Source organism: Hippocampus bargibanti, linkage group LG15 (genome assembly GCF_051943395.1).
Source record: "Hippocampus bargibanti isolate YZ-2025 linkage group LG15, ASM5194339v1, whole genome shotgun sequence".
Classification (NCBI taxonomy): Eukaryota; Metazoa; Chordata; class Actinopteri; order Syngnathiformes; family Syngnathidae; genus Hippocampus; species Hippocampus bargibanti.
This window is the reverse complement of record NC_142748.1, coordinates 3,900,220-3,928,141: the sequence shown is the minus strand read 5'-3', so window position 1 is coordinate 3,928,141 and position 27,922 is coordinate 3,900,220. Positions and strand designations below refer to the sequence as shown.

Sequence of the window (27,922 nt, the reverse complement as noted above, 5' to 3'; positions counted from 1 at the left end):
TCTCACACCGAAGGGACAACATCGATCCATCCCAGCTGCTTTTGGGCAGTCGGTAAGGCGCACCTTGAACTGCTTACAAGGCATATTGCGTGACACACAAATACAAATAACCATGACACTCACAACAACGGATCAATAAAGGGTGTTCTATTAAACCGCTGTGCATGTTCTTTGAAAGTGTGAGAAAACAACGTTTAGCTTGTAGTAGATGTGCATATTCCACCATGACATCCCTGATCCACTGCTGAAAAGGACGATTTGATCCTCTCCTCTTTCATCTAAAAGTGCTTTATGTCACAAAGAGGGTACAAGCAAGTGCTGAAGAATGAATCCGAGTCATTGATTCGAGCATCCGAATCCACAAAAATGTAGCAAAGTAGTTTGAGTGTTGAAACTGAATCTTGCCTCAAATTGCTTAACAGGCAGGCGGGGGAGGTGTTGCTGTAATGCCGTAAACAGACACGCGGTGGAGCCAAAGACCGGTCAGTACAGACGACAGGAAATTCTGTACGCGAGAAAGACGAAGGATCACGTTTCACAATAACAATAATAATAATAATAATAATATATGCTATTCAACTTTTTTTCATTCAAACTATTATAAATAGCATTTTTAAATGTTACAGTGACTAATTTTTGGTGTCACACTGTTTTTGAAATGTCAATACAGTAAAGTCTCGTTATATCGATATCGGATGTATCGATAGTCCCGGTTATATCGATACTATTTCGATGCACGCACGGAGAAAATTACATGCAAACAGGGTCGGATATATCGATAGTCCCGGTTATATCAATATTTTTTCGGACTCCATTGAATGTCGATATAACGAGACTTTACTGTATGTGAAAAAAAAACAATGTGGCATGTTCCAAGATTCCATTGATTTTTTTAGATTTTTGATATTTTTTTGTTGTAAGGCATCACATGATATCAAGTTGAAAATGTCACAATATATCTCATTTTTTTTGAGCAACTTAGACTGAATGCAGATTAAAAACACATCTTAATGTTGCAAGTGCACTCTATATCTATTAAAAATTAACATAATTTGAGTTAAAAAATACACAGATGCAATGAAGTAAACTGTTGAAAGCTTCCCAACAAAATGGTTTTATTTTAAAGATTTTAAGAAGGAAAACTATATTGGGTGTTAGAACATGATATCAGACAAGTTTCTAGTGAGAAAATATGCAGAAAAAAAATTCATGCACTGTATTTCAGAAATACCTGTATAAAATTTAGGATTTAAAGACAAAAAAACCCTCCCTCAAATTTTAAGAGGGAATGTATATAAATCATGTCAAATTTATCAAACAATTAAAGGACAACCGACGTCTCCGGACAAGGTGTGTCCATAATTTGTAAAATGGCTTCAAATGACTTCTACTGAGCGTATTTTACAAAGATTCCACCGCATATAGCTATATTTTACATTTTAAGACTCGCACTAAATATTCAGGAAGTCTTGTTTTTGGGTTGGTGACGAGTCCCTACGTGACGTTACTGAAGGAACGCCCCTGACCGAAAAAGACACATTGTAGCAGTCCTTCCATCACGTCAATGTATTTTGCTGTACTTGTTTGGTCTGAAAACCTTGTGTTGCACACAAAAGCCGCCAGAAGAGGGCGTCCAAGCTCCATGGAAGGAATTTATCAGCCTGTGGAAACGGAGGTGGCCACCGGAGGTCGCCATTTTGTGCCTCTTTTCTGGGACACTACATTGCAGTCCAGATGCCTCAAAATGACATGGAATAAAGTCTTTAATCGATTGCAAACATGTATGCTTTCCTCTTCAGAACTATTTGAATCATATTCATAACTGGATGTGTAACAATAAAACATATTCTCAGAATCTGAAGTCATTGTTTGGATTCTCCAGCAATGCAAGACGTATTTTGTGACGTCACGAACTGGGGGCGGGGCTTTCTGAAAATGCCCAATTTGCAGCTCAATTTTTTGCAGATTTTGGACACTTTAAGTCATTTTTATTGGTGTTTTGCATTTGAATAAAAATATAATACTGCGTGTTTTGGGTATTTTAAATGCTATAAAACGTTTTTCTGATGTCAGTTAAGAAACAAAAAAGTGACGTCAGTTGTCCTTTAAATGGAAATGTTTAGGAAGGTGCCTCAGAGATCCAAGCCTTCCTCTTTTTTGGCACCCCGTCACTGACCCGTCTCCTTATTCCCTTTTCGCTATTTGGTCTGACAAAAGGGAGTGCGCTACTTCCACATGGAGCAACTCCACCTTGTTTTAGCCACAACCTTTGAGCTGCATCGGCAGAGTGTGAACTCCCAGAATGCCACGCTCTCCTCTTGGGAAAACCTGACAAACCAGGAGAATTAACAGCATGCAAATTGGAGCTGACAATGGTCGGCTTTGCTTCTTCGGCTGTGTCACGAGACACGTAATACGGTAGATGCCCTGATTCAGATTCAGAGTGAGAGCTTCGTGTACGTTGGAAGAGATAAGCCGGCGCAATTGGGGGCTGGATCGTGGAAGGAGTGAAAGGAAACATGTCCGAAATTGATTTTTGTGGATTCGTATAAAGCAGACCTGTCCTCCTGCGTCTTACTTCACCTTTCGGCCTCCCGTCACCTTCCTGATCTTTTGGGTTTGATGATTTTTGGAATCTCTCTTCAACTTTTTTCTTGTTAGAATTCTTCTTTTTTCTTCTCCTGGACAGAATGTCTTCAAGTTCAAGCTCCAGGTGGTTCAAATCCTCAGTTATTTGAGTAATTTGATCAAATTTAGAAAGCAAGACATTTACACATGGAAGCAGTTGGTCCAGGAAAGGCTGGACGTCAAATCCTTGTGCAGAAAGTGTGGAGTCCTCAGACAGTACAGAAAGGGATGACGACAACGGACGTGGAGATGAAAACGAAGTTGAGGAGGAGGAGGAGTGAGATGATGGAAGGGACAAAGAGAGAGTGGAAATACGGGAGTCCTGAGAGGCTCTGGAAGGTGGAACGTCCATGCCTTCAAATTTCACCCTATGCCTGAACTACAACAGAATAGAAACAGGCCAGCATGAGTGACATGAATTCACTACTTTCATTCAGAGATAAGTTCTACATGGGGTAAAAATAAATAAATAAATACATAAATAAATAAACATAAACATACACAAATAAATACGTAAAAAATGCATACTTTATAAATAAATGAGTAAATAAATATGCACATAAATAAATTACTGAACAAATAAATGACTAAATAAATAAGTTAATAAATAGGTAAATATAGAAAGACATAAATAAAACATGCACCCATACATACATGGCCAGACAAACAAATACATAAATACAGACATGCATACATTCATACATTGGCCAAACAAACAAATCAATAAATACATGAATAAACAAACGACTAAATAAATACGTGCATAAAAATTCATAAACAAATGAGTAAATAAAAAAATTACTAGACAAATAAATGAGTAAATAAATGAGTAAACAAATCAATGAGTAAATAAATAAATTGGTAAATAAGGCAATAAATAAGTAAATATATAAATAAATAAACACATATATCCATACATAAATGGCAAAACAAATAAAGAACTAAACAAACAAATAAATAAAAACAACTAAATAAATACATAAAAAAGATACAAATAAATAAAAAACTAAATACAGTGAAGTCTCGTTATATCGATATTCAAGGGAGTCCGAAAAAATATCGATATAACCGGGACTATCGATATATCCGACCCTGTTTACATGTAATTTTCTCCGTGCGTGCATAGAAATAGTATCGATATAACCGGGACTATCGATATATCCGATATCGATATAACGAGACTTTACTGTAAATACATGCATAAAAATCCATAAACAAATGGGTAAATAAATAAATAACTCAAAAATAAATGTCTAAATAAATGAGTAAACAAATCAATGAGTAAATAAATAAATTAGTAAAAAAGGCAATACATATGTAAATAAATAAATAAACACATCTATACATAAATGGCAAAACACATAAAGAACAAAACAAACAAACAAACAAATAAAAACAACTAAATAAATTTTAAAAAAAGGCAAATAAAACAAAAATAATAAATTCAAAAAAAACTAAATAACTAAATAAATGAATAAATAAATAAAAATAATCCATGCTTAACAATTACGTAGAGGTAACGCACCATACGCCCTGATAAAACTCTACTTACTTCTTTTGCCTTTCTGAGTCCAATCCACATTTTGAGCCTCTTGATGAAGAACTCCACCATCTCATAGTCTTGTGGTTCTGTCGCGGGACGATAAATGTCTGCTTTCTCAGCCCTCGAACAACACAAAACATGTATAAATTTAAATAGTCGAAATTGCAAATTATGGAAAGGTGGTTCCTAATCAGACATCTATATTGAAACTAGAGCCATGGCACTCTGTCATATGATCTATTGTTTCAGTTGTTTGGTCAACTGGGAGAAGCATTTGCTATTTCTCAGTAAGCAAAGATGGACAGTACCTGTACGCCCAAATGAGAACAGCGCCAAAGAGTTTAGCCAAAAGCCAGACACCTGCACCCGTCAGGAGTAAGCCATACAGGGGGCCGAGAACAGGATGGACCCTGCATAGTCTTTGGAGTCCAAGGCGGCCACGCATGATGGACATCAACGACACAAAAACCTGATGCATGGACGAAAAACCTTCTACGGACTGCGAGAAGAGCTGAAACCAAAGCAAAGATGTCAAATCCACTTTTGTTGATATTTGATTTGGTTTTAGTAATAATAATAAAATATTAAATTTTTGTTTACCATTTTCCCGAGGTGAGTGCTGAATAAGATAAGGAGCATTAAGAGGAAACTTAAGGTCCATAACTCCTTCCAAGCTCTATTAAGGACTCGGATGATTACAACCCACCTCCTCACAAATCTTAATGTTCCCAACAGCTGGAAAATAGAATCATTAAAGGACAACCGTCACCATTTTTTTTTGTTTCCTACCTGACATCAGAAAAACCTTTTATAGCATTTAAAATACCCAAAACACGCATGCTGATATTTTAGTCATATGACAAAAACAATAAAAATGACTTAAAGTCTCCCAAAACTACTACAAAATGATCTGAGAAAGTTTCAGTTCCAGAAGGTCCCGCCCCCTTGTTCGTGGCGTCACGCCAGGACGTCTTGCCTTGCTGGAGAATCAAAACAATGGCTTCAGACTCGGAGAAGATGCTTTCTTGCTACTCATCCAGTAATGAATATGATTCAAATACAGTAAAGTCTTGTTATATCGATATTCTCGGGAGTCGGAAAAAATATCGATGTAACCGGACTATCGATATATCCGATCCTGCGGCATGTAAATTTTGTCCTTGCGTTCATAGAAATAGTATCGTAATAAGCAGTACTATCAATATAACTGATATCGATATAACGAGACTTTACTGCCGTTCTGAAGAGGAAAGCATAAATGTTTGCAATCAATTACAGAAGTAATGCCGTGTCATTTTGGCATCTGAATGAAATGTAGCGTCCCAGAAAATGCTAAAGAATGCGCTAAAGCTCCGTTGGAAATGGTCTGATTTGTCTGCTGGGAATTTGTGTCAACTAGAATCAAATCGTAGTCTTGGTGCAACACACAACGATTCACCGTCGCGTTATTTATGTGTTTTCCTTCTAATTACACCATCAACACGAAGTGTTCAGACCAAACAAAGTACCCAAAACGCATTGTGTGTCGCTTTCTCGGTCAGGGGCGTTCCTGACGTGACGTCACGTCAGGAATTGTCACCAACTCAAAAACAAGACTTCCTGAATATTCAGTACGAGTCTTAAAACGTAAAATATAGCTATATGCTATATGGTGGAATCTTTGTGAAATAACCTCTGTCGAAGTCATTTCAAGTGATTTTACAAATTATCGACACAACAAAAAAAAACATGCTGATATAGTTATGTGGGTGTTAACGAAGAAATGCAAACCCTGACTTACCTTTAGGACCAAGAAAGTGAGTAAGACTGCCGCACATTGAGAAGACTGTTGAGCGAGTCGAGCAGCGCCGTGGAAATTGACGTAGCTGTCAGGCTGTGTTTGCAGCTACAACATTAGAAAAGATCGGATTGTTTGTCAGCATTTTTGGCCACGACACTCATCAATGAAAGGAAAGCACCGATGCGAATGTGGAACTGTCGCGGCTTGGAATTGAAGCGATTTTAAATGGAACAAAGGGAGAAAATAGTTAATTCCTAGGTCTGGAGTTCTCTGAGCTTAAAATGGGGACAGCTGTACAAAATACAACACAGTACAATACATACATGTAAATTTATATAGTGCTTTAACAATGGCTTGAATAGCCCACGATGAGAAGAAAGGAGCGTCAGCGCAGAGCTGACGCTACTATGGAACTGTCGCGGCTTGGAATTGAAGCGGCTTTACGTGGAACAGGAGATGTGAGACAATCTATTTTCCTTAATGGATGCTATAGCGTCGTGTTTGCTTTCAACGTTTAGCTTGTAGCAGACGTGCACATTTCACCATGACGTCACTGATCCACAGATGAAAAGGACGCTTTGATCCTCTCATTTTTCATCTAGAACTGCTTCATATAACAAAGAGGGTGTATAAAATGCTTAAGATTGAATGAGTGTGCCTTTGTGTCGTCATATTATTTTGTTTTTGTTCTTTTGACTCCAAGATGGTGCCGTGAGAGTGGCTGTCTTTACAGCAGCTCCTGTATTTTGTTCTTCTACTTCTTCCTTTCCTTTCCTATTCCTTCAATCACTTTGCTGCTGTGAAATGAAAATTTCTCCACTGCGAGACTAACAAAGGCTAACCCAAAAACGAGGAAAAAAAAATGTTTTATGAAGCTTGCAGGCGGATTTTGTTCCGTCGTACATTTACCTGAGAGACACAGGAAGCAACCTGAGAGCGAAAACAGAGGTGGAACACACTCGTCGCCAAAGACAATGCAGCCAACGCAATCTGTAGCCAATGTTTGCCTTGAGACAGATACCGAGCACCCTCCTTCGCCATCGACCGCGATTCCTCAATCGATATGAGGAAAGCAGAAGCGAGAAGGAAAACCTGTCGAATGAAGCCGCCACATTATCAGAAATTAGTTTTTTAAACTGAACGCCGGTTTGGTTTTTACCGCCAGGACTAGATGGAGATCTAAGCCTTCGTGAGATGATGGGATGAGGAGCGGGTAGATGGAGAGGGAGGAAGTGACTTTTTGGGTCCAATGGAGTTGAATGGATGCACACAGACATAACTTCGACTCTCTGTGGTACTGTGTAAATTCCAAAGACAGGCTTTTGAGCCTAAGGTAAAAAAAAAAACACATTTAGCATCTCATGCTAACCCTTTTCGACAATATACTCACTGCTTCATGCAAACGTCTCCCATAAATAGCTCAGCCAGGACTCGATGTGTCACCATGCTGCTATTTCCAAGCGTGACCTCTTTTCGGCCAAATGTGTGCACATAAAAGAGACGTGGTGACCCCACAAGGTGGAGCAGTGGGTTTTGGTGCAGGTGTGTCAGAAAAGTGCTGTTCAACCACTGCCAGGCTTCTAAACAGCTGAAAATGAAGTGACACAAACCACATAGGTTGTCACAATTTGCTTTGTGGGTTTGATTCTGTAATGGCGGCATGCAGACTTTTTTATAGATGTAAGATTTGGGGTGCCGGAGGTATGAAGCTGGCGGGCGACAGCCGAGTGCAATTGCCTTCCTAGTCTTCTTTCCACACTGTCCTGGTAGTTCACCATGAGCACCAGTAACAAAAATAGCAGCTGGAACACACAGTGCTTCAAAACAGATGAAAAATAACAATTAAAAAAAAGACTGAAAGCTTGATATATACGTATATATATACAGGTCACATCTGAGTTACAACCGGTGCGAGTTACGACCACCTGGACTTATGACCACAACCACCAGACCCTTTATTTTTATTTTTTAATTCTTCGCCTGGCACCTCAACGGGCAAGTAGCCGGCAACACATACTATAATTTTGGCCAGCCAGCATGTCACTCACTCACACAGCAATCTACTGCGTGACTACACTCAATACAGTAGCAGATACCGTCTCTGTCTCTTCTCGTACTGTACACTGTTTTTTTCGGCCTCCGATGTGTGTGTATCGAGCGACCTCTTCTGGCTGTTAGCAGGGATAGCAGGGTAAGTATAAGATTTATAAATGAACTGCACAGTAAATAGTTTTGGATACATTACAGGTACAGTTATAGAGTAATAAAAATCGATAATATGAAATATAAAATGATAAAAATGAGACTAAAATGTAAGTATAAAATGTATGAATGAACTGTACAGTCAACAGTTATTTATACATTTCAGGTACAGTTATACAGTAATAAAAATTGATCATATGAAATATAAAATGATAAAAATTACACTAAATTTCATTCCATTTATAAATGAATTTTAAACAATTTGGTATATAATACTATTCAATAGAAAACGTTGCTTAAAAACAACAGATTGGCATCGTATACTATCCTGTCGTGGAAACGTCACGTCTTGAATGGATTTCCGTTTGACTTACGACCGTTTTGTCGGAACGGAACCCGGTCGTAACTCGGATATTACCTGTATATATATTTTTTTTTCTCACCCGCATGAGTGACTTCAAGGCACGGACTTTCCGAGCCTCCTCTTTCGCCTGCAGCAGTCCATACCCGCAAGGTGGACGAACCTTCCCGCTTTGTTCTAATAATGATCTGGCCACTGCGGTCACCTGAGCGAGTTGGTCCTCCACCTCCGGATCCACAGGTCGCCAAATGGCGGTGTAGATCAAGGCCTGAATGCACACCTAACAGAGATAGAATTTTTGTTCATGCGCCGATGATGAATGACGACCAGGCCGTCGGTGATGAAAATGAACCTTGAGAGGTTCCAGCAGGAGAGCAGACGTGAGGAAGGCAGACAGCGCAGATACGAGCCACATGAGGACAACCGTTCTGGAGAAGACGCTGCCGTAGATTTCGACAAGAACCAGGCATGCTGCGATCAGCAGGGCCACTAGGGGGTAGATCACGTATAACACCCATGGAGGAAGCAGCCAACTGGGACGACCTCGAACGATGCCTAAAGCGGATTTGAAATAAGAGAGTCTAAGTTTATTTACGCTGAATCGAATGTTTAGGTTGTCCTAAAACTCAATATTCTGTGGGTCCTGCAAATTGAGAGAAAATGACAAAAACCCTGGCACTGGAGTGGACATATTTTTGCACATCGTCTGGCAGTGAATGAGTTAATTACAAATCTGTGTATATTATAGAGATGATTTCTCAGACTTTACGCTGCATCCCCCCCCCCACCCAATTTTCTGTACCGATGCGAGTGGTGGAAGAGCATCTAGTCAAGTCTGGGGAAGGACTTGGCAGGAAGGTGCTGGCCACAGAGTCCAAAGAAAGTACAGATGGACGTCGATTGAGTTTTGCCTCGTCTTGGGGAGAGCCAGAACGTGGGTCGAAGGTCAAGTACTCTGACTCATGGTGGTATTTATCGTCAGTGTGATCTGACCAACTGCTATATGAGGTGCTTTGGCTGCGAAAAATAAGAAGAACATATAATCAGATGAAACTCATCTGTCTTCAATGAGAAGTCCAGTATAGGTCTTACGTGTTTGAGAATGGTGAGGTGGTCATTGGCGAGTCCCGACCGCTGTCAGAGTTATTCTTGGTGAAATGGAAAGTGTCCTGTGTTGCTTCTTCGATAGACATCAGAAGATTCTCCTCTGAAAGCCAAACACACAGGAAAATATCATTAAAGCCATCTGTCCTTAGTTAAATTGATTTACAGTAAGTAATTCAGTCACTGTCAGACATGAATGAAAATGTGTCCACTCCAGTGCCAGGGTTGTTGTCATTTTCACTTGAATTCCAGGACCCACAGAATATTGAGTTTTAGGACTGTGTATATTCAATGCAGTGTGAAATGCAGTGTGAAAAACCTTAGATTATCTTCGTTCAAACAAGAGTTAATTCCTAAATGATATAGGTCTGGAGTTATATGAGCTTGAAATGAGGGCGGCTGTCAAACATACAATGCGATACATGCATATTGGTTTATATAGGGATTTAAAAACAGCTGAAGTTGGAACAAAGCGCTAACATGGAAAAAAAGGCAAATGATTCCCCCTTGTGGAAAAGAAAAAAATATTGCCCAACGCCATGACCAGCGCTTTATCGGCACACAAACCATAAAAAACAACGCGAAATAATTTGGGAATGGAGTTTGATGTAATTTTCAATTATCGAATAGATTTGTGAATGGCAGTGAATGAGTTAAAGATTATATCAGATTAGATGAGATTAGATTAACCTTTATTCATCTCACAGTGGCGAAATTATGACTTTTGTAACAAACTAGGACAAATATTTTCTTACCAGACAAAGTCAAAAAGTTTTTCATATAGTGGTTGTGAGCCTGCAGTGGCCTGGCAGTATCTCGGTCCTGTGCAGAGGAATGATCGTCTAAAGTGTCTTTTCGAAGGGGATGGAGAAGTGCAGCGGGTGGGTCAGAGCAACCGGGTGGTGTCAAATGAAGCTGCATGCGAGCTTTTTTCCTCCTCAATTGGCGTGTTGTGCATAAAGCAAGTGATGCGTCGCAGAGGTCGAGGTCTTCAGACTCTTTAAGCAAGCTATTGCATGATGCCCAGGAAGTCATGGTGTCTTCCTGGCATATGCCATCGGTCTGGGGCATCAAACCAGAAGCGGCCCAGAAGTCCAAGATACTGGAGTCAAAAGCTTTGCTCTCCAATAACTAGCAAAAAAATATTAATAAAAAAGGTGATCATTAACTCATTCACTGCCATTCATGAATGTATTCGGGAATTGAAAAAACAACATTGAGCGCCATTCCCAAATTTGTTTGGGTTTTTTCTTGTTTGGGTCCCGATGAAGCACTGGCCATTGCCTCTGGCAATGTTTTTTTTCCTTTTCACAAGGAGGCAGCATTTCCCTTGTTTCCATGGTAGTGCTTTGTTCTAGCCTCAGCTGTTGTTAAAGTACTATAAAAACCAATATGTATGTATGTATTCCATTGTATTTTTGACAGCCACCCTCATTTCAAGATCATATAACTCCAGACCCCATATAATTTAGGAATTAACTGTGTTAATCACAGAAAAATAACATCAAATTTATTATGTTTTTAGATTTACTGTTTCACTTTTTTGACACAACAAAATAGGTTATCTTTTGAGATCTTTGAAAGGCGCTTAAAATGTAATGTATTATTATTATTATTATTATTATTATTATTATTATTATTATTAATTGTATTTCATCTTCTTATTTCCCTTGACCTTTTTTTAACTAAAATTAACTTATTCACTTCCATTCCCGAATTTATTCGGGAATTGAAAAGCATGATGTAGAGCGCCTTTGCAGAATTTGCTTCAGCTGTTGTTGAAGCGCTATATAAATCAATGTCTTGTATTGTATTTTGTACAGCCGCCCCCATTTCAAACTCATATAACTCCAGACCTATATAACTTACGGATAAACTATTTTTTTCCTGGTGAATGAAGAGAGTCTAAAGTTTCTTACGCTGTATTGAATGTTTCTGTAGTCCTAAAACTCAATATTATGTGGGTCCTGGAATTTGAGTGACAATGACAAAAACCTTGGCACCGGAGTGAACGCATTTTTGCACATCATCTGGCAGTGAATGAGTGCTGATGATGAGCATGAAAAGTATGTTTGTGTACACTCACAGATGAAGGACTATCTTGGAGTCGACTGGATGGTCCAGACAGTGATAAGAAAGATGAGCCTGAAAGTTCTGTTTGGCCGAGGTAGACATCCATTTCCACAGAATAACAAACCGGTGAAGAAGGAACTGACATTTCCACGGCAACCTGCATTACAAACAAACATTCAATGCTAAATGAATGCAGGTGAAGTGAAAAAAAAAAAAAAATTAAATTTATGTACTATTTTAGTTCTAGTTTAGTCCAATAATTAACTGAGTTCAACAATGTTAAGTTACCTGACTGTGGGCTTTTCGAAACAAAAAGCACATCAAATACTGCAGAGGAAAAGTCAGCACTGCAACAACAATCCCCACGGCAACAGTTTCCATACTGAAAAGCAGTCGGGCTGACACTGGTCCACTTGAAAAATAGACATTAAATGTGAATTATTGTCATGTTGCGATTGTATTTCATTGCCTTGTTGGTCGTTCAGTTCTTACTTGCTTCCTCGGGAGCCCACGGCCCCGTACCACAAAGCGCCCGACGCCAGATAGAGATGTAGCATAAGAGCACCGCATGTAATTCTCTGAGCTCGAGTAAAAACACTATGGATGGGGCGTTCCCATAGCGACAGCCACAAGTGGTGTTCCGCCATACCAAAAATGAACTGGGAGAATAAAATTCGGCGAAACTGGGAAAGCTCTTCCGGACCTAGGAAGAAAGAGTCAAATATATTCTGAGTTATCTTGAGGCTATTCTATTGCTTGCTGAAAGTCAAGTCATCTTACATGAGGCCAGAATTTCTTTCTCCACTGTACCATTCTTTGGATTTTCCACAGAGAGCCAATCATCCAACAGGAAGAAAAACATATGGTCTGTCACTGGGTCCCAGACAACCACGTGCTGAACATACCAGGATGGATCCAACCCTACATGGTTAGCAAAGAGGAATGATGTACAACTTAAAGGAAAGGGGCTGCAATCTTTTACAAGTGCTACAGGGGGACGCATAGCATGCATCATGCATACATGTTCATAATGTTATATTGGGACTATATTTTTCATGGAATGTAAAATAAATAAAGAAACAAACAAAAACCAACAAAAACAAATAAAAATAAATACATGAATACATAAATACACAAATAACAGCAAAAATAAATAAACAATTAAAAAAACATACATAAATAAGTGAATAAAATAAATAAATAAATAAATAATAAATGAAATGTATTATTATTATTATTATTATTATTATTATTAAATAAATAAACAAATAAATACAATATGCAGTTTAAAAACAGAAAGCGTGCAGCAAACAACCAAATTACCACATTTGGTGATTTTCCCCCGAACCCGAATGGTTTATTTGCATTCTTTTTTTTTAATAAAATATTAGAGATATGAATAAATAAATGAATAAATACATAAATAAATACATATATACATGAATAAATAAACAGAGATTATAAAGCAAATTACCACATATAATGATCTTTTCTCGAAATCCTAAAGGTTTACTTGCATTATGTTTTTAAATAAATAACTACATATATAAATAATAAATAAATAAATGAATAAATACATAAATAAATCCATACATACAAAAATAAATACACATTTGCAGTTTAAAGACAGAGATTGTGAAGGAAATTACCACATATGCTGATTTTTTCCCATCGAATCTGAAAGGTTTACTTGCATTATTTTTTTTTAAATAAATAACTAGAGATATAAATAAACAAATAAATAAATGAATAAATATATAAATACAAAAATAAATAAATGGAATAACAGATCGTGAGGCAAATTACCACATGCTGATTTTTCCCTGAAATCTAAAGGATTACTTGCATTATTTTAAAAATAACTAGAGATATAAATAAACAAATAAATAAATGAATAAATACATACATTCATAAATAAATACAAATCCGCAATATAAAAACAGAGATAGTTCAGAAAATTACCTGAATCCGAAATGTTTACTTGCATTAATTTTAATAAATGAATAATTGAACGCACAAATGAATGCATGAATGAATGAATGCATGCATGTACCTGTGTTGTCATGCCAGATGCGAATTTTCCAAACTTCCCCCAAGCTGACGTCAGTTTCGATCTGAAACTGGTCGAGGCTGCCACGTTGAAAAGCTCCAACCCTTTGCAGATGACGAGAGCCACTCTTGTTTACGCCGTACAGACTGATGCCAACATGTGCCGTGGTGCCTGAAAAGTTCAACATTTAATTTCCTGTCCCAAATTTCCATCCGCCTTTTTTTAAACTAACCTGCTCCCTGCCTCCAACCTGTCTTGACCAGCACTCTATAGTGATACAGTCCTGCACGACCGCAAAGGGGCACTTGTCTCAGTCTCAGGCCATCCAAGTGGTCTAATTTATGGGCGATGAGTCCCACCAGCAGGTGAGTCAGCATCAGGACAGCGCATACAATTGTCACCATCACATTAAGACTGGGATCAGTCGCCTGGAAAGACACGGAGCATCATTCCAAAGGGAGAATATTTACACTTGTCACAACTGAATTAGGCCACGTACAGGCGGCAGGAGCACAACCGCCCCAGGGTGAAGAAACAAACTGGCTCCAAACATGGTGAGATGGTGCGTCAAACAATGCACCGTTTGAAGGGTAGTTCCCTCTAGTGATTTGAGACCCTCACTACTCCAAGTCCTCTCCTTGAGGTTGTAGTATTGACAAATAGAACTGAAGACACATAACGACACGGCAACAGGACCACCCTGGACCTCGAATGAAGTCAGACTGAGAGACAAAGTCGTTGTTGTCCCATTTAAACTGAAATGTAAAAAATAGTTATGAATCACAATAATGCATGACGTGAGAATAAAACTGTACTCACAGTGATGAAAAGGTTTCGTCAGCCTTCATCTGTACTTCTTTGAAGGTGTCGGGCATTTCGCTCCTCATCCGAAGAACTTCATCAGCGAACTAAAGTTGTGCTGGTAACTGGCCATATTTATCAACATCGCAGGGAGAATGCTAGTGGGCTTCAATTTACATTGCAATGTACATTACAATGTACATATGCACCCAAAAGAAAGCAACCACTCATTTGATGACAGTGAGGCTAAATTTTAGCTAAATAAAATAGAATGTTTGAAAAAGGAGTAAAACAAGCGATTTTTGTAAAACAGCAAAACCCTTCACTAAATTGCCATGGTGGTTCAAGATTTAATTTGGATTGTGCTCACAACAGACTTCTAAGGTCGTTACCACGGAGGCTCAGTCTAGCTAATGATGTGACACCAGAGCTAATGGGGCAATCAGAGCCAGGCATAGACAATTAGAGGGAATCTGGCAGTACAAAGAAAGTAATCAGATTTGTTTCGGGGAGTAGTCTATTGTTCCCCCAACCTTAGAGCAGAGGTCTGGCACCGCCACCTCTCCTCCATGAGGGTTATATATAGGGCCAAAGTTACCAGCACAACTTTAGTGCGCTGACAAAGCTTTTTGGATGAGGAGCAAAACATCCAACACCTTTAAAGAAGTAAAGATGACGGGTGAAGAAACCTTTTCATCGATAGACCACTCCTGTATGACTGAGAGCCCACAGAGATATACTCACAGTGGAGAAAGAAATATAGTTTTCTCTGTGAACGTGTGGCGAGCTGAGAGATTGACGATCCACTCTTTGGTGAAGGAATCCAGAGATCCGTTTGTCATGTTTACCTTAACATGGCCCACAGTCTCTGAGGTAACTCCTAGAGAGGCATCATGTATTTAATAGCGAACATTCAGATGTATCAGACATAAATGGCAAATGATGGGAAACGCCATGTTGGAATTGAAAAAAAGATATGTTATTTACCTGGTAACAGGCTGAAGTTGAAAGAGAGATATAATCCCATTTTTTCATCCAGGCCACCTGCAGTTCTTATTGTAAAGTTCTGACATGGCTCAATTGGAAGCTGAACATTTGCACATGTACCATTCACATGTCCATCCAATTTCTCATCCCTACGTGTGTCACTCATCCCCGCTGGGAACTTGCTCTGCAGGGTGACTCGAATAGCCTGGGTAGGCTCGAGATCCTGAATGGGTATGGCCTCGCCCTGCGGGGTAGTGATCTCCATGGCAACCAGACCAGTCGTGATTGGAGGGTCAGACGCAGACAACAAAGCGTTGGACTCATCCAGACCGAAAATCACCTGTGCCAGTTCTGAGCGCTGTTTCTTAAGGTGAGTGGCGAGTGAGGTTGGGATTTGGAATGGACACCGGGAAGGAATTGTGTGCTTTGACTGCTTCGTGCAGAGAAGGTTGGAGGGGTCGCCATAGAAACCGGCTGTACTGATATGAGGTGTGACGAATGAAAGGGGCATCTCGCCAAGATGGGGCGAATGCATCAGTGAGCGCATTAACGCCCCCGCCTGGCTAATTGCCGATAAGGTGATGGTCGACTCGGCCCGTAGAGTTCTGGAGTAGTTGCGTTGATGATTTGAGGCACGGGTTGATAATGATGCAGATGCCAGAGAGCTACCTGTAAACAAAAACATGTACGTCAAGATTTGAATTTGCATAGTTAATGCATATGATGCGGAAGGAATAGAAAAATGAGTGAATGTTTAGATGAGATTAGATTAAAGTGTGATGAAAGTAAGAGGAAAGGAAATGAAGAAGTAGAAAAACAAAATACAGGAGATGCTGGAAAGTCATCCACTCTTGCGGTGCCATCTTGAAGTCAAAAGAACAACAAAACAAAATAACAAATAATGTGACAAAACAAAGACACAGACATTCAATCCTAATCACTTTCAGCACCGTTTTTGACATGAACGAACGAGTTCTAGATGAAAGAGGAGAGCATAAAAGCGCCCTTTTCACCAGTGGATCAGGGACGTCATGGTGAAATATGCACGTCTGCTACAGCCTAAGTTTTGAAAGAAAACACGAAGCTGTAGCATCCATTGACAAAATAAATTGTTTCACATTTCCTGTCCCACATAAATCTGCTTCAATTCCAAGCCGCGACAGATGTGGCGTTTGCAACCTTACCTACAATGCGAAGGATATTCTCCGCCGTGTCAAACGCTGAAAGTCTACCAGCAGGACTTTTGTGTTCCCTCATGACATGAATCATTTTCCCAGTTGCTTCGAGAACCTTTTCATGACAATCCACGCACATTAAATCAGCAGGAACAGCCTTTGGAATAAAAAAGTACAGTTACAAACTATTGTCCTGAACCTGATGAATAATTCTCGACTGTGACAATTTTTAGATTTGAATAAATGATAGGACGGAGAGTGAAAAGTACATTCGTACAGTGGACTGGACTAAAGCGGAGCTGATTTGGTCAACATCCATCATGGTGGAAATGGGGAGGGAGAGCAAAGCTTTGGTAACGTTTTCTCTTATCTCCTTCTTTGTGTTGAGCTCTGTGGGACTTTGTTCAGACTCCATCTGTTGGATCAAAGGGTGAAAAAATATGGGGTAAAATTGGAAGCGAAAGTAAAGCTTTTAGTTGGCGCATTGTATTTATTTATTTTTTTTAAAGTCATGTTTTCGGAGAGCAAAGACTAAATGAGCATCATGATGTGAAGGGAAATTAGCCATGCATATATTAAAGAAAAGCAATGGAACATTTACATTAATTATTTTTCTTTTTGTTGAGACTGACGACACACTAAGTTAGCGGGAAAAATGCTATTTTAATTTGAATCCAGCCATCTATTTATTTATTTTTGTCGGCAAGAGGAAATCACAATCCAATAACTAATACAGTAAAGTCTCGTTATATCGATATCGGATATATCGATAGTCCCGGTTATATCGATACTATTTCTATGCACGCACAGAGAAAATTACATGCAAACAGGGTCGGATATATCGATAGTCCCGGTTATATCGATATTTTTTCGGACTCCCTTGAATATCGATATAACGAGACTTTACTGTATATGGACAACGTGATTGCTATTCTTTTTTGTTTAATTTTCTATGTAATTTTTAATGTATTTTTAATGTAATTTTAAATGTAATTTTTAACCTATTTTTAATGTAATTTTTTCATCTTTTTTTATGTTTACGTTTTTTTTTCTGTTTTGCCGAGCCATTTCTGATTAACAACCAAATGACTAAATAGATCTAACTAAGTGTCTTGATTTTAGAATAAACTGAATATTATGTCCATCCATGGCTGCGATCAATCTGGTCTCGGATATTACCTGATTGAGTTGGCTCGTGAGTGCAATGGAATATGGGATGATTTCATGAAGGTTGCCATGTTGGACATAGGCCCACGTGTCTTTCTGGCTTTTTGTTTGAAGCCACTCAGTGACATTTCGATGACTCTGGACACTCAGAGTTCTGAAAAGAAAGGGAAGTTTGCCGATACAGAGAACATGTGGATGGAACTCATTATTGTGGTGGATTACCTGTTTAGAGCAACGACACTTGACCCAAGATTGTCCTCGATGATCAAAATCACTGTGATAAGTGACTTGCTTCTTCCCGGCACAGGAACGCCCACTGGGACGAGGCTGCCAAAAGTTGATCGAGTACCCCTTGGGAAAACAAATTATACATCTTCACATACTGGACAGACTAAATATATATATAAATATATATTTGGACAGTTTTTAGTTCTGAGGTCCGGCTTACTTGTACAGCGTGAGAAGAGGGCACTTGATGGGATGACACGGCGCAACCTGAAAAGTATAGATGAGCCCGGTGGAGATATTCTCTTCATCGCTCCACCCTGCCGGACAACAGAACAAAAAAGTACATATGTAATGAAAACGTAATGTATCACGCAATGACATTGTGCAGTGCGCGAATACCCGTGCAGTTGAAGGTGACTACAGTACCCAAGGGATGGACATGGGACTCTGGGTTCAATTTACAGAGACCTCCATAAGGAGGCTTGTGAGGGACAACCGTCTGACTAGAACTGCCCCACCTTCCACTCCCGAGCAGAGTCACATTGAGAGTGAAGGTATATGTGTGACTCGACACCATTGCATCCGAAGGCAACACCAATTTCGGAGAGTGTCTCCCTGCAGAGGAATCAGCCTTGTTGAGGTCAAATGTGGTTCCTGTCTCATCCTCGGCGGTCCAACTATACTGTGATGAAAGTCGCAAAGCACTAGTTAATTTCAATGCCTAATTACATAATTTACCAGCAATTAAATTACCAGGAAGAATCAGCCTCTCCACGCATTTCATACCCTCTCACTTGACAACCCAATTAATCTGCTCAAAGAAGTGGAACTCATACCTGAGCATGGTCATCACACTCTCCACAACGCCCATACAAGACGATGCAGGTGTGGCCCGGACAGGGTTCCCACTCCACAAACACAGGAAGGAGTGGTGCTTCACACACAGTTACCTCAAAAAAATAAACAACCAATCAAACTTACTAGCTAACTAATAATATTGCTCTTTGTAACTAACAGACTAAATACATCAATAGAAAAATACACACATAAATACACAACAAAATAACTAAATAAATGCATAAATAAATACATTGTTTTGGTGGCTGCGTCATACTTTTGCTAAACAGTACTGTCCAGCTAGTAAAGATCAGACATAGCAAAGGGCTACATGGATTAAAATTTAAAAAGCCAAGGGAGTCAAAACTCACTGTCTGTGTGAAGGATGCCGGCGTCTTTCCCATCTTATTTATGATTAGGGTGAACGCATAAATGGTGTCAGGATTTAACAGCTTTCTGGGTACAGTCACAATACTACTGTTGCTCTCAATAGGAATTGTGGTATTCTGTGAATTCAAACCGAGGTAGTGAAATTAGTAAAAGCAGCCATATTTAAAATGGTCAAACTGAGAATAATGTGACGTACGATTCAACCAAAGGCAACGGACCTCTATGGTGAAGGTCCAGTGATACTGTAATGCATCATCCCCTCCTTGGTCCGCATCAGGGTCTCGAGATCCACTTCCATCCAGAACGAGGTCAAGTGTGCTTGGCCATAGTCTGTGTGAACCTCCTTTGATGACAGCCACCAATGGGGAACTGACCACTGTGACTTTGGTTTTTTGACGTACTAGCAGAGGGGTCCCTTGGAATGAAACGGTGAATAAAAGGCAATACTGTCCCACATCGAGAGAGCACTTTGGGAGATGGAGAAAAGGTGACGTTGTACCATGGAGAGGGACTCTGTTCCCAGTGAGGTCAAACTTCTCATTGGTACAATTGGACTCTCTAAATATCTCCCAAAGATATGTTGTCTTGTAAGCAGAGCAGTTAATCGCCACACTGGCTTCAAAGAAACTCACTCGAGATCTGAAGATAACTGGCTGGTTCTGGATGAGTGATGCCTGAGGGCTGGAGCACTGCAATGCCACAACCTCTATCTGCAGTTGTGTAGACGTATGGCTGACACCATTGGAGACGTTGACCATAACAACATGAATGCCGGCCTTACCAAAAGTATGATTGACTGAACTGAGATGCGAGGGACAGTCTTGAATGGAGTTCCCAAATGACCATGTATATCTCAGGTTGCTCCCTCTGTTAGCTTCAGCAGAAAATAGTGCAACATGTCCAGCAAATATGGGTTCTGAGTGGCAAAGGAGGTGGATTTTCTTCACGGGCCATTCAACTATCAGAGTCTTGTTCAGCATCTTGGAGCAGACGCCGTTGCTTGCTAGCACGGACACCGACAGCGAGCCATTGATAGATGGGGTAAAGATGACCTTGGTTCCTTTGAACTGCAATGGTTCTGTATCTTCCAGGTGAAATATCCAGGTGTAGTTGACAGAAGACTCATTTTGATCATCCACTTCAAAACTGATCTCTTTCAGAGTCTCAATGGCATGTTGGGCAGGGGTTAATAGTCGCACGGGTTTTGGATTCTCAAAGATCTGAACTCGGGTTGACGTCTGTGCGCTGCTCACCTGATTCCAAGCTGTCAGTTGAACAACATGTGTCCCCGCCGGAAGGTTCGATGTGGTGAATAATCCATCCGCCACATCCTGACGATGTTTCCAATCCTTGGTTTCAAAAGTCAAAACAAAGCTTGCATTGCTTCCTCTCTGGATTGCTGGTATGAAAGTAACCTCCTCCTGAGTACAAAAAAAATTCCTGGTAATGTTGAGGCTGAGGCCTTCAATTTGATCCTGGATGATGACACGGTGGGTAACTTCCTGCCAGTTAATTGCATTGGATACATTCAAGGACACTACATAGATGCCTTCATGGAGAAAGGTGTAGGTAAATGTAGAGTTGCTTTCTGAAAAAAGAGTGATTGTGGCATCGCTAAGTTTCCAGTCCCAATGCAGATGACTCCCTTGGTGGACAACTCCTTGGAACGGCACAGTAGCATTCGTACTTATATGAAACGGAAACATATTGCCACTGATTAGAAAACTCGCCTCTTCTACTTCCTCTTGGACTGTAAAGATTTTAGCGTCACCACTTTGACTGATGATGTTCTGAACGAGAACTTGAACCAAATAATCCCCTGATTTTGTAAACTTGTGAAGAAAAAAAGGGGTATCAGTCTCAAGGAGCGCAAGATCCGAATTCACATACCAAAAGTACTTCAGGTCAGAACCTGCAAGGACTGATACCGAAATATGTAAACTCTTCCCCACTGCCACAATATTTGTTTGTGCTGTTATGCGTGGATTCGTTACCCGTTCCACAGCTACAACAGAAGCAACGCTAGTGCTCTCGCCCAATTTGTTTGAGGCATTCAATTGAATTGTAAGCAGACCAGGAGTTTCAATGACCAACTGAAAACGTTCTCCATCAGCTGGAATCCCATTGTTATTTTGGGTAGTGAGCCATGTATATGTAACATTAGAACCTTTGGTGATGGAAGCGAAAAACACCACATCCTCTTGGGTCGGTAAGTATGTCATATTGGTCCATGTAGGACAATCCACGTGAAGACCTTCTATTCTCTCAAAGACTTCAACTAAAATCACAGCTTCCCTTCTGCTCACCATGTTTTGTGCGATACTTCTTACTTGGTATTGTCCTGCTTCTGGAAACACAAATGCAAACTCTGGAGAACCCTCTTGAGTTGGAACCAAACCATCCACTGTCCAAAAGTAGGTGGCAGTCCAATCATCGCTGCTTACTGCTGTGATGAAAGTTTCTTCTCCGACTACACTGAATGGATGCTTGATTTGAAGACTGAAGTCGGAAACAGCACGCAAAACGTTCACCTTGATGCTCACAGACTCTCGACTTATTGCGTTAAATGCGGTGGCGGTGGCTGTAAATTCACCCGTCATTGTAAAGACGTGAGACACGTTTTGTTTCTGCTCTGTCGGGGAACCATCTCCAAAATCCCAAAATACAGACACATTGCTACCAGTATAGCTATCAACCCAAAATGATGTGGAAGTATTGACAATCACAGTCTCACTTGCACGCCCCAAAGAGAAATCGCTGACAGGTCTTTGAACGGTGATGCTAGCGCTGGCTGTTTTGCTGCTTACGTTGTTACTCGCTGTGACAAATACTTCATGAATGCCCTCATCTCTGAAAGTAAAACATTGTTGACTATCTTCTGTCACAGTAGCTTGATTGGAAGAGCTACTGAGCCACTTAAATTGGCAACTCGAACACTGCTCTGGAGAAAATAACACTCTGAAACAAATTTCATCTCCAATGGCCACTATATCTTGAGACAACTGCAGTGACATCTCAGTTATTGCCGTTTCAACACAGACGGTGCTATTGTAGGATGCGGAACTCAGAGAGCTTTGCACAGTTAAGCTAACATGGAAAAATCCTGGGGTGGAGAACGTTTGCGTTACTGTCGATCGCCCTGTCACCACAGTCGCAGGAGTTCCCTCACCAAATAGCCAATGGAAAACCAGCATGGATACATTTCCATTCAGCAAGGCCAAAAACTGTGTGTTTTGACCCGTCATGACACATTCAGTCGGCATCACTCCTATAATAACTAACCGATAGACAACCACACTGATCGATTGATGAGCATGGCTCACAGAATTCGAGACATTGACCCTGATTGTGTAGTTGCCTTTAAATTTGTAGATTTGTGAAACCGAGCCATCAGTCCGGTTTCTTCTATTGGATCCATCACCAAAGTCAAAGTCCCAAATAAGCCTTGTACCAGTTGCGACGGAAGCTCTGCAAACTGTAACGGAACCCAACTCATTGGGTCCGTTGCAACGTACACTCAGCCCAGTTATTTTCTCCAAAACGTCCACCACAAGCCAGGTGGTAAGCGTAGAAATTGTGTTGTTAGCACACAATGTGATATTGTAGTCTCCCGCTGATATGAAGATGTGTTCAACTTTTGGGTTAGAACATTGGACGTCTCTGGATTTGTCACCAAAATTCCAAGTATAGACAACATTGTCCAGGATGGGATCAGTGAAGGTTTCCAAGGTATACATTTCATTGACAACGGCCACCAGAGCGGAAGAGTTAAGGAAAAGGCGTCTTAACAGTGGACGGACGCTAATCTTGATAGACTTGTGTACTTTTTCATACAGGGTGGAAACTCCCACATGAAGGTCATAATTTCCTACAATGATGAAAACAGATACATTTCCATTAGCTTGATTCAATAGAAATGACAAAGTCACAGGGGAAATGATGAAAAATGTTATTTTTGTCATATAGAACAACAGCAGAAAAATAAATACATGGCACTAATCAACGGGAGTGTTTACCTGGTGCAGTATAGGAAAAGTTCACAGAGTGCTTCACAAAGACTTGTGTCTCTCCATTTTCGGCAAACACCTCCATTGTATCGCATGGAGCAGGTACGGTATGACCAATGCCGCTGCTACCGTCGCCAAAATCCCATCTACATAACATATAGACGTCAACTTGTGTATGAAGTGATATGAACTCAGTCTAGGACTATCAAACATATGTACATTTCTGTTTAGGGCATGACGGTTCTATTTTGTTGTACTGGCATGACTCAAAATAATGTATTCTTCCTTTTTGACAGTAGCATTGTCTGCAAAATCTTATTTTGTCTTACAATTCTTGCATCGGATCACTTTAGATTGCAGGTGCAGCCTTTGGAAACATGAGAAGCATATTTTACCTGAAGGTCGTTGGCAGGGCAATGTCCACTTTGACCCTAAGGGTATAGATGTGCGCAGCACCCGCGGCAACAACCCGCCAGAAGAACATAAACTCAGGTTCACCTAGTGGCTTCATTTCATCCGCATTCAGCAGGAGCTGCACGCTTTGGGAGCTCACAGGGTTCGATGCCGTGACCTGTGATTACAATAAATGATGTTGAAAAAGCACAATTGCAATCGTATCAAAGGTATCTTACCTTGAGTTTATATTCGGCTGGTTTCTTGAACACCACACTATAAGATTCTCCCTCATCTGCAAACGCCTCCAAGTTGTCAATCACCCACGAGAATGTCACAGGTGAGCCAGTCTCCACTTGGGCGGTAAATGACTGTAAGCACAGTGTAAGAAAATGCAAGGGCATCGATCGGTCTGCAAGAATTCTTGAATTGCGGTCTATGTGCTTCGGAGTCTAACCTGCGGAATGTCAACAAGCGTCCTTTGGTGTCTATCAGGCTCCACGCTAAGTCCCGACACTGCCTCGTAGCTACACAGAGTCACAGTCAAAGTTTGAGAACTAAATGCATCTTCCACACTAACGTTCAACGTCTGGACCCCCACTGAAGGTGAGACCAGGGTCACGGATGAGAACCACGCATCCTCGGAATACAACTTGCAGACGGACAGATCTTCGGGGCAAGATCGGCTGAAGGGGACTCCAGTCCGAAGCACCGGAGCTGACCATGAACATGTGACTTTCTCTCCTGACCGTACTGTTACAACAATGAGTGTTGGAACGTTGAGTCCAAGGTGGATTTGGTTCTTTTCATCCAGTGGAGGGTGGATGATCCTCAACCCAAATGTAGATGTCACATGACGACTCAGGTGTGTGGTCATTTCCAACATCCGACCTTGTTCAGTTCTTGCTCCATTAAGAGTGTCTTCATAAAGCAATCTCAGATCACACACCACACCATCCACCCAATGTTCGCCTTGAGGACTGAAAGTGAGGCTTCCCTGCCACCAGCCACTCCATTTTGTCCCCTGGTGTGAGAGATAACTCTGTTGCCACGGGGAATTAAGGAGGGCTTCGCTGGTGAGGCAGCGCAGAAAGGCTCCACGGTCGCGAGTGTGTTGAACGGCAACAATATCGTCGGGGTACACATTGACGGCTCCTTCCTGAAGAACAACCTACAATCACATACAGTATGTAAGACCATGTCTCGATTAAATCTAATATTGCAACAACAAAAAATCACAAAGTATGCTATGCTGACTCATTCACTGCCATTCAAAAATGTATTTGGGAATTGAAAATATGACGTAGAGCGCCATTCTCAAATTTGTTTGGGTTTGGTTTTTCATGCTTGGGTGCTGATAAAGCACTGACCATGGCCTTTGGCAATGTTTTTCCTTTCCACTAGGGGGCAGCATTTACCTTTTGTCCATGTCAGCGCTTTGTACCAGCTTCAGCTGTTTCTAAAGCTCTATATAAACCGATATGTATGTATTGCATTGTATTGCATTTTGGCCAGCCGCCCTCATTTCAGGCTCATATAAGTCAAGATCTATATAATTTAGGAATTAACTCTCTTTCTGATGAAAGAAGAGAGTCTAAGGTTTGTAATGCTGTAATGAATGCCTATGTAGTCCTGAAAGTCAATCTTCTGTGGGTCCTGGAATTTGAGTGACAATGACAAAAACCCTGGCACTGCAGTGGACATATTTTGCATTTCTGGCAGTGAATAGGCTAATTTTGTCGGGTGAAACATGTACAGTATGAGTGTCAAACTCAAATTTTGCCAGAGGCCACATTGTAGTATCATTTCCTCTCGGAGACCGTTCTGACTTCCTTCCACATATTACACAGAGCGCACAACAAATTACCAGTAATAAATAACTAGTTTTCAAATTTGAAGACAAAAATAATGAATGTTAATGTACTTTACATGGGACAATTATGGGTCCCACTTTAGCAAGGATTACGGTATTTCAAAAGTTGTATTTGCTTTGCGGGCCGAATAAAATGATGAGGCGGGCCATATTTGGTCCCCGCCGCTTGACTTTAACACCTATGATGTACAGCATGTCCAAAAATATATTTCAGGATGACAATTAAATCAGTGCATTAAATCATGTACTACTCACACTTAACGTCTGCAGTTGCGAGACGGGGCTTATTCTCAGCGGTACATCTGCTACCAAGTGGTAAAAAGGTGCGATCGCTGGATATCTGGGTGGTAACGCGAACCCACGTTTGACTCCTTCAGAGGTGTAAGGCGAACAGGGACGATCGTTGGCAAGGCAGCTTTCGAGAATATGACACCAGTACTGGCCCATGCCGCAGCTTCCTGTTGTGTTGCACAGTGGAACCGTTGAGCAGCAACTGAATGGATTCAGAAGAGAACCACACCCTAAAAAGGAGCAAATAGCCCTTAGGATGTGTTACACTGGCATAATTCAAGATAAATTAGGATTTTACCCGGAGGTACAAGGTGGTAGTTAGGTTTGCAGTAGGGTCGAAGGATTTGAACGCGGGCCAAAGAGGAAGTGGAACTAGGCTGGATCACCAGTTCCAGTGATGTCACATGACCGGGATGACTGAACCACAAACCAGGGAACAACTGCATCTGTGGATCATAAATAATTTAACAGTTTTACAATATTTGAGCATCCTGAGTGTATTGTCACCATTGTTCAAACGCTGTTTTGTAGAACTGCATTGTTAGAGATGTTTGTCCGGACACTGTGAAAAAAGGGTCGAACACTACTGCCGGTAGGGGATGCAGTCATTCATGACCGACGGCCAACTTCTGCATCCCTATGCCAAGCTATTTATTGAGAGTATATGCAAATTAAAGTGATACATTCGTAAAACATGATTTGAATACCACGCCCATGGATGTCCCAAGCACCAACAACTATAAAACAACAGAACATAGACATTTTAATTTCCATGAACTGATAGATTTGTAACCTGGCTTCCTGTGAAGGAGTTTACCAAGTCCTAAATTAATACAAGGCCAGACCTCCTCCATGACAGTGTCTGTTCACGGGCTGTGTCTATTCACCTCAGATTGATCCCAGATTTTATGTGCTTCCATTGTGGGCCTTGTGTTCAACGGCCAACTAATCTTGAAACTTTTACATATGATAACTTCTATTCTGTCTATTCTCTATCATGCTTCTAGTAGAGATTCCATCTGGACATTTAACTGACCTCCACTGCAAGTTGTTCAACATCGGGGACAGTTGCTAAGGGGTTGATCTGGATCCGATGGTAGATGCCAGTCATCAGAACAACTCCCACAATATAAATCTCCGGTTCTGGTAATGACTCTGGGGCATATTAGGTGCAATATGGACATATTAGAAAATAGTGTTCCAATTATATAAGGTCAAACTCGAGTTTCAAATCTTACCAGTTAAGTCATTTTGACAGAAGAAGCGGTATTGTTTAGCACAGGTGGTCGTCCGCCACTGTCCAGGCATCCCCAAAGACATTTGAGTGCACATGCTATGTTTCTCTGTGCCTCCATTGCACCCTGGAGGACTTGTTGACTCCTTGCCTGTTGTATCTTCACTTACTCCACGAATCCAAACCCACGCCATGTTTTTTCTGGACAAAGAAAATGCATGTCTATGCTAGAGGTTTTGCGAAAGTGTGACGACATATATTGCAGAAGACATTAGTATTGCGTGTTGCTGTCATCGTATTCACCAGATGCTTCAACAAATATTTGTCTTTTTCTCAATGGAGAAAAAAAAATAATTGGAAATTATTTATTTTATATTAATTATTTAATTGGAAAGAAATATTTTTGGAGAAATGTTTAGTCTTCACTCCATAATTAAAATTATTATTGCGTATGTGGAACTGTCGCAGCTTGGAATTGAAGCGGATTTAAGGGAGATGGTCTCTTTTCGTCAATGGATGCTAAAAAGTCATGTTTGCTTTCAACATTTAGCTTGTGCAGACGTGCACATTTCACCATGACGTCCCTGATCCATTGGTGAAAAGGACACTGATCCTCTGCTCTTTCATTGAGAACTGCTTCATACAACAAAGGAGCAGAAAGTGCTTAAGATTGAACGGTTGTCTGTGTCTTTGTGTTGTCATATGATTTGCTATTTAGTTTTTTTTTTTGTTATTTTGACTTCAAGATGGTGCCGTGAGAGAGGCTGCCTTTACAGCAGCTCCTGTATTTTGTTTTTC

General features: G+C 40.5%; 1 protein-coding gene across 1 annotated transcript; it reads right to left on the bottom strand.

Moving 5' to 3' along the window:
- Positions 1 to 2: 2 nt before the first annotated feature.
- Positions 3 to 27,319, bottom strand: pkd1b (polycystic kidney disease 1b). Its single transcript, XM_089016209.1, has 42 exons — positions 27,129 to 27,319; positions 26,927 to 27,045; positions 26,189 to 26,336; positions 25,855 to 26,120; positions 24,184 to 24,897; positions 23,966 to 24,097; positions 23,729 to 23,904; positions 23,343 to 23,479; positions 19,545 to 23,194; positions 19,308 to 19,442; positions 18,936 to 19,049; positions 18,499 to 18,781; positions 18,320 to 18,416; positions 18,094 to 18,222; positions 17,884 to 18,025; positions 16,982 to 17,119; positions 16,714 to 16,861; positions 15,530 to 16,198; positions 15,287 to 15,422; positions 14,241 to 14,496; positions 13,974 to 14,169; positions 13,745 to 13,912; positions 12,472 to 12,612; positions 12,184 to 12,394; positions 11,980 to 12,103; positions 11,705 to 11,848; positions 10,374 to 10,749; positions 9,607 to 9,721; positions 9,317 to 9,531; positions 8,867 to 9,069; positions 8,597 to 8,794; positions 7,620 to 7,768; positions 7,342 to 7,539; positions 7,111 to 7,279; positions 6,861 to 7,043; positions 5,952 to 6,056; positions 4,772 to 4,906; positions 4,480 to 4,682; positions 4,181 to 4,292; positions 2,560 to 3,007; positions 406 to 505; positions 3 to 69 (listed from the first exon to the last, which is right to left on the bottom strand). The coding sequence occupies exons 1-42, from the start codon at positions 27,316 to 27,318 to the stop codon at positions 3 to 5; spliced, it is 11,739 nt and encodes a 3,912-aa protein (XP_088872335.1). The 5' UTR covers position 27,319.
- Between the last annotated feature and the right edge of the window lie 603 nt (positions 27,320 to 27,922).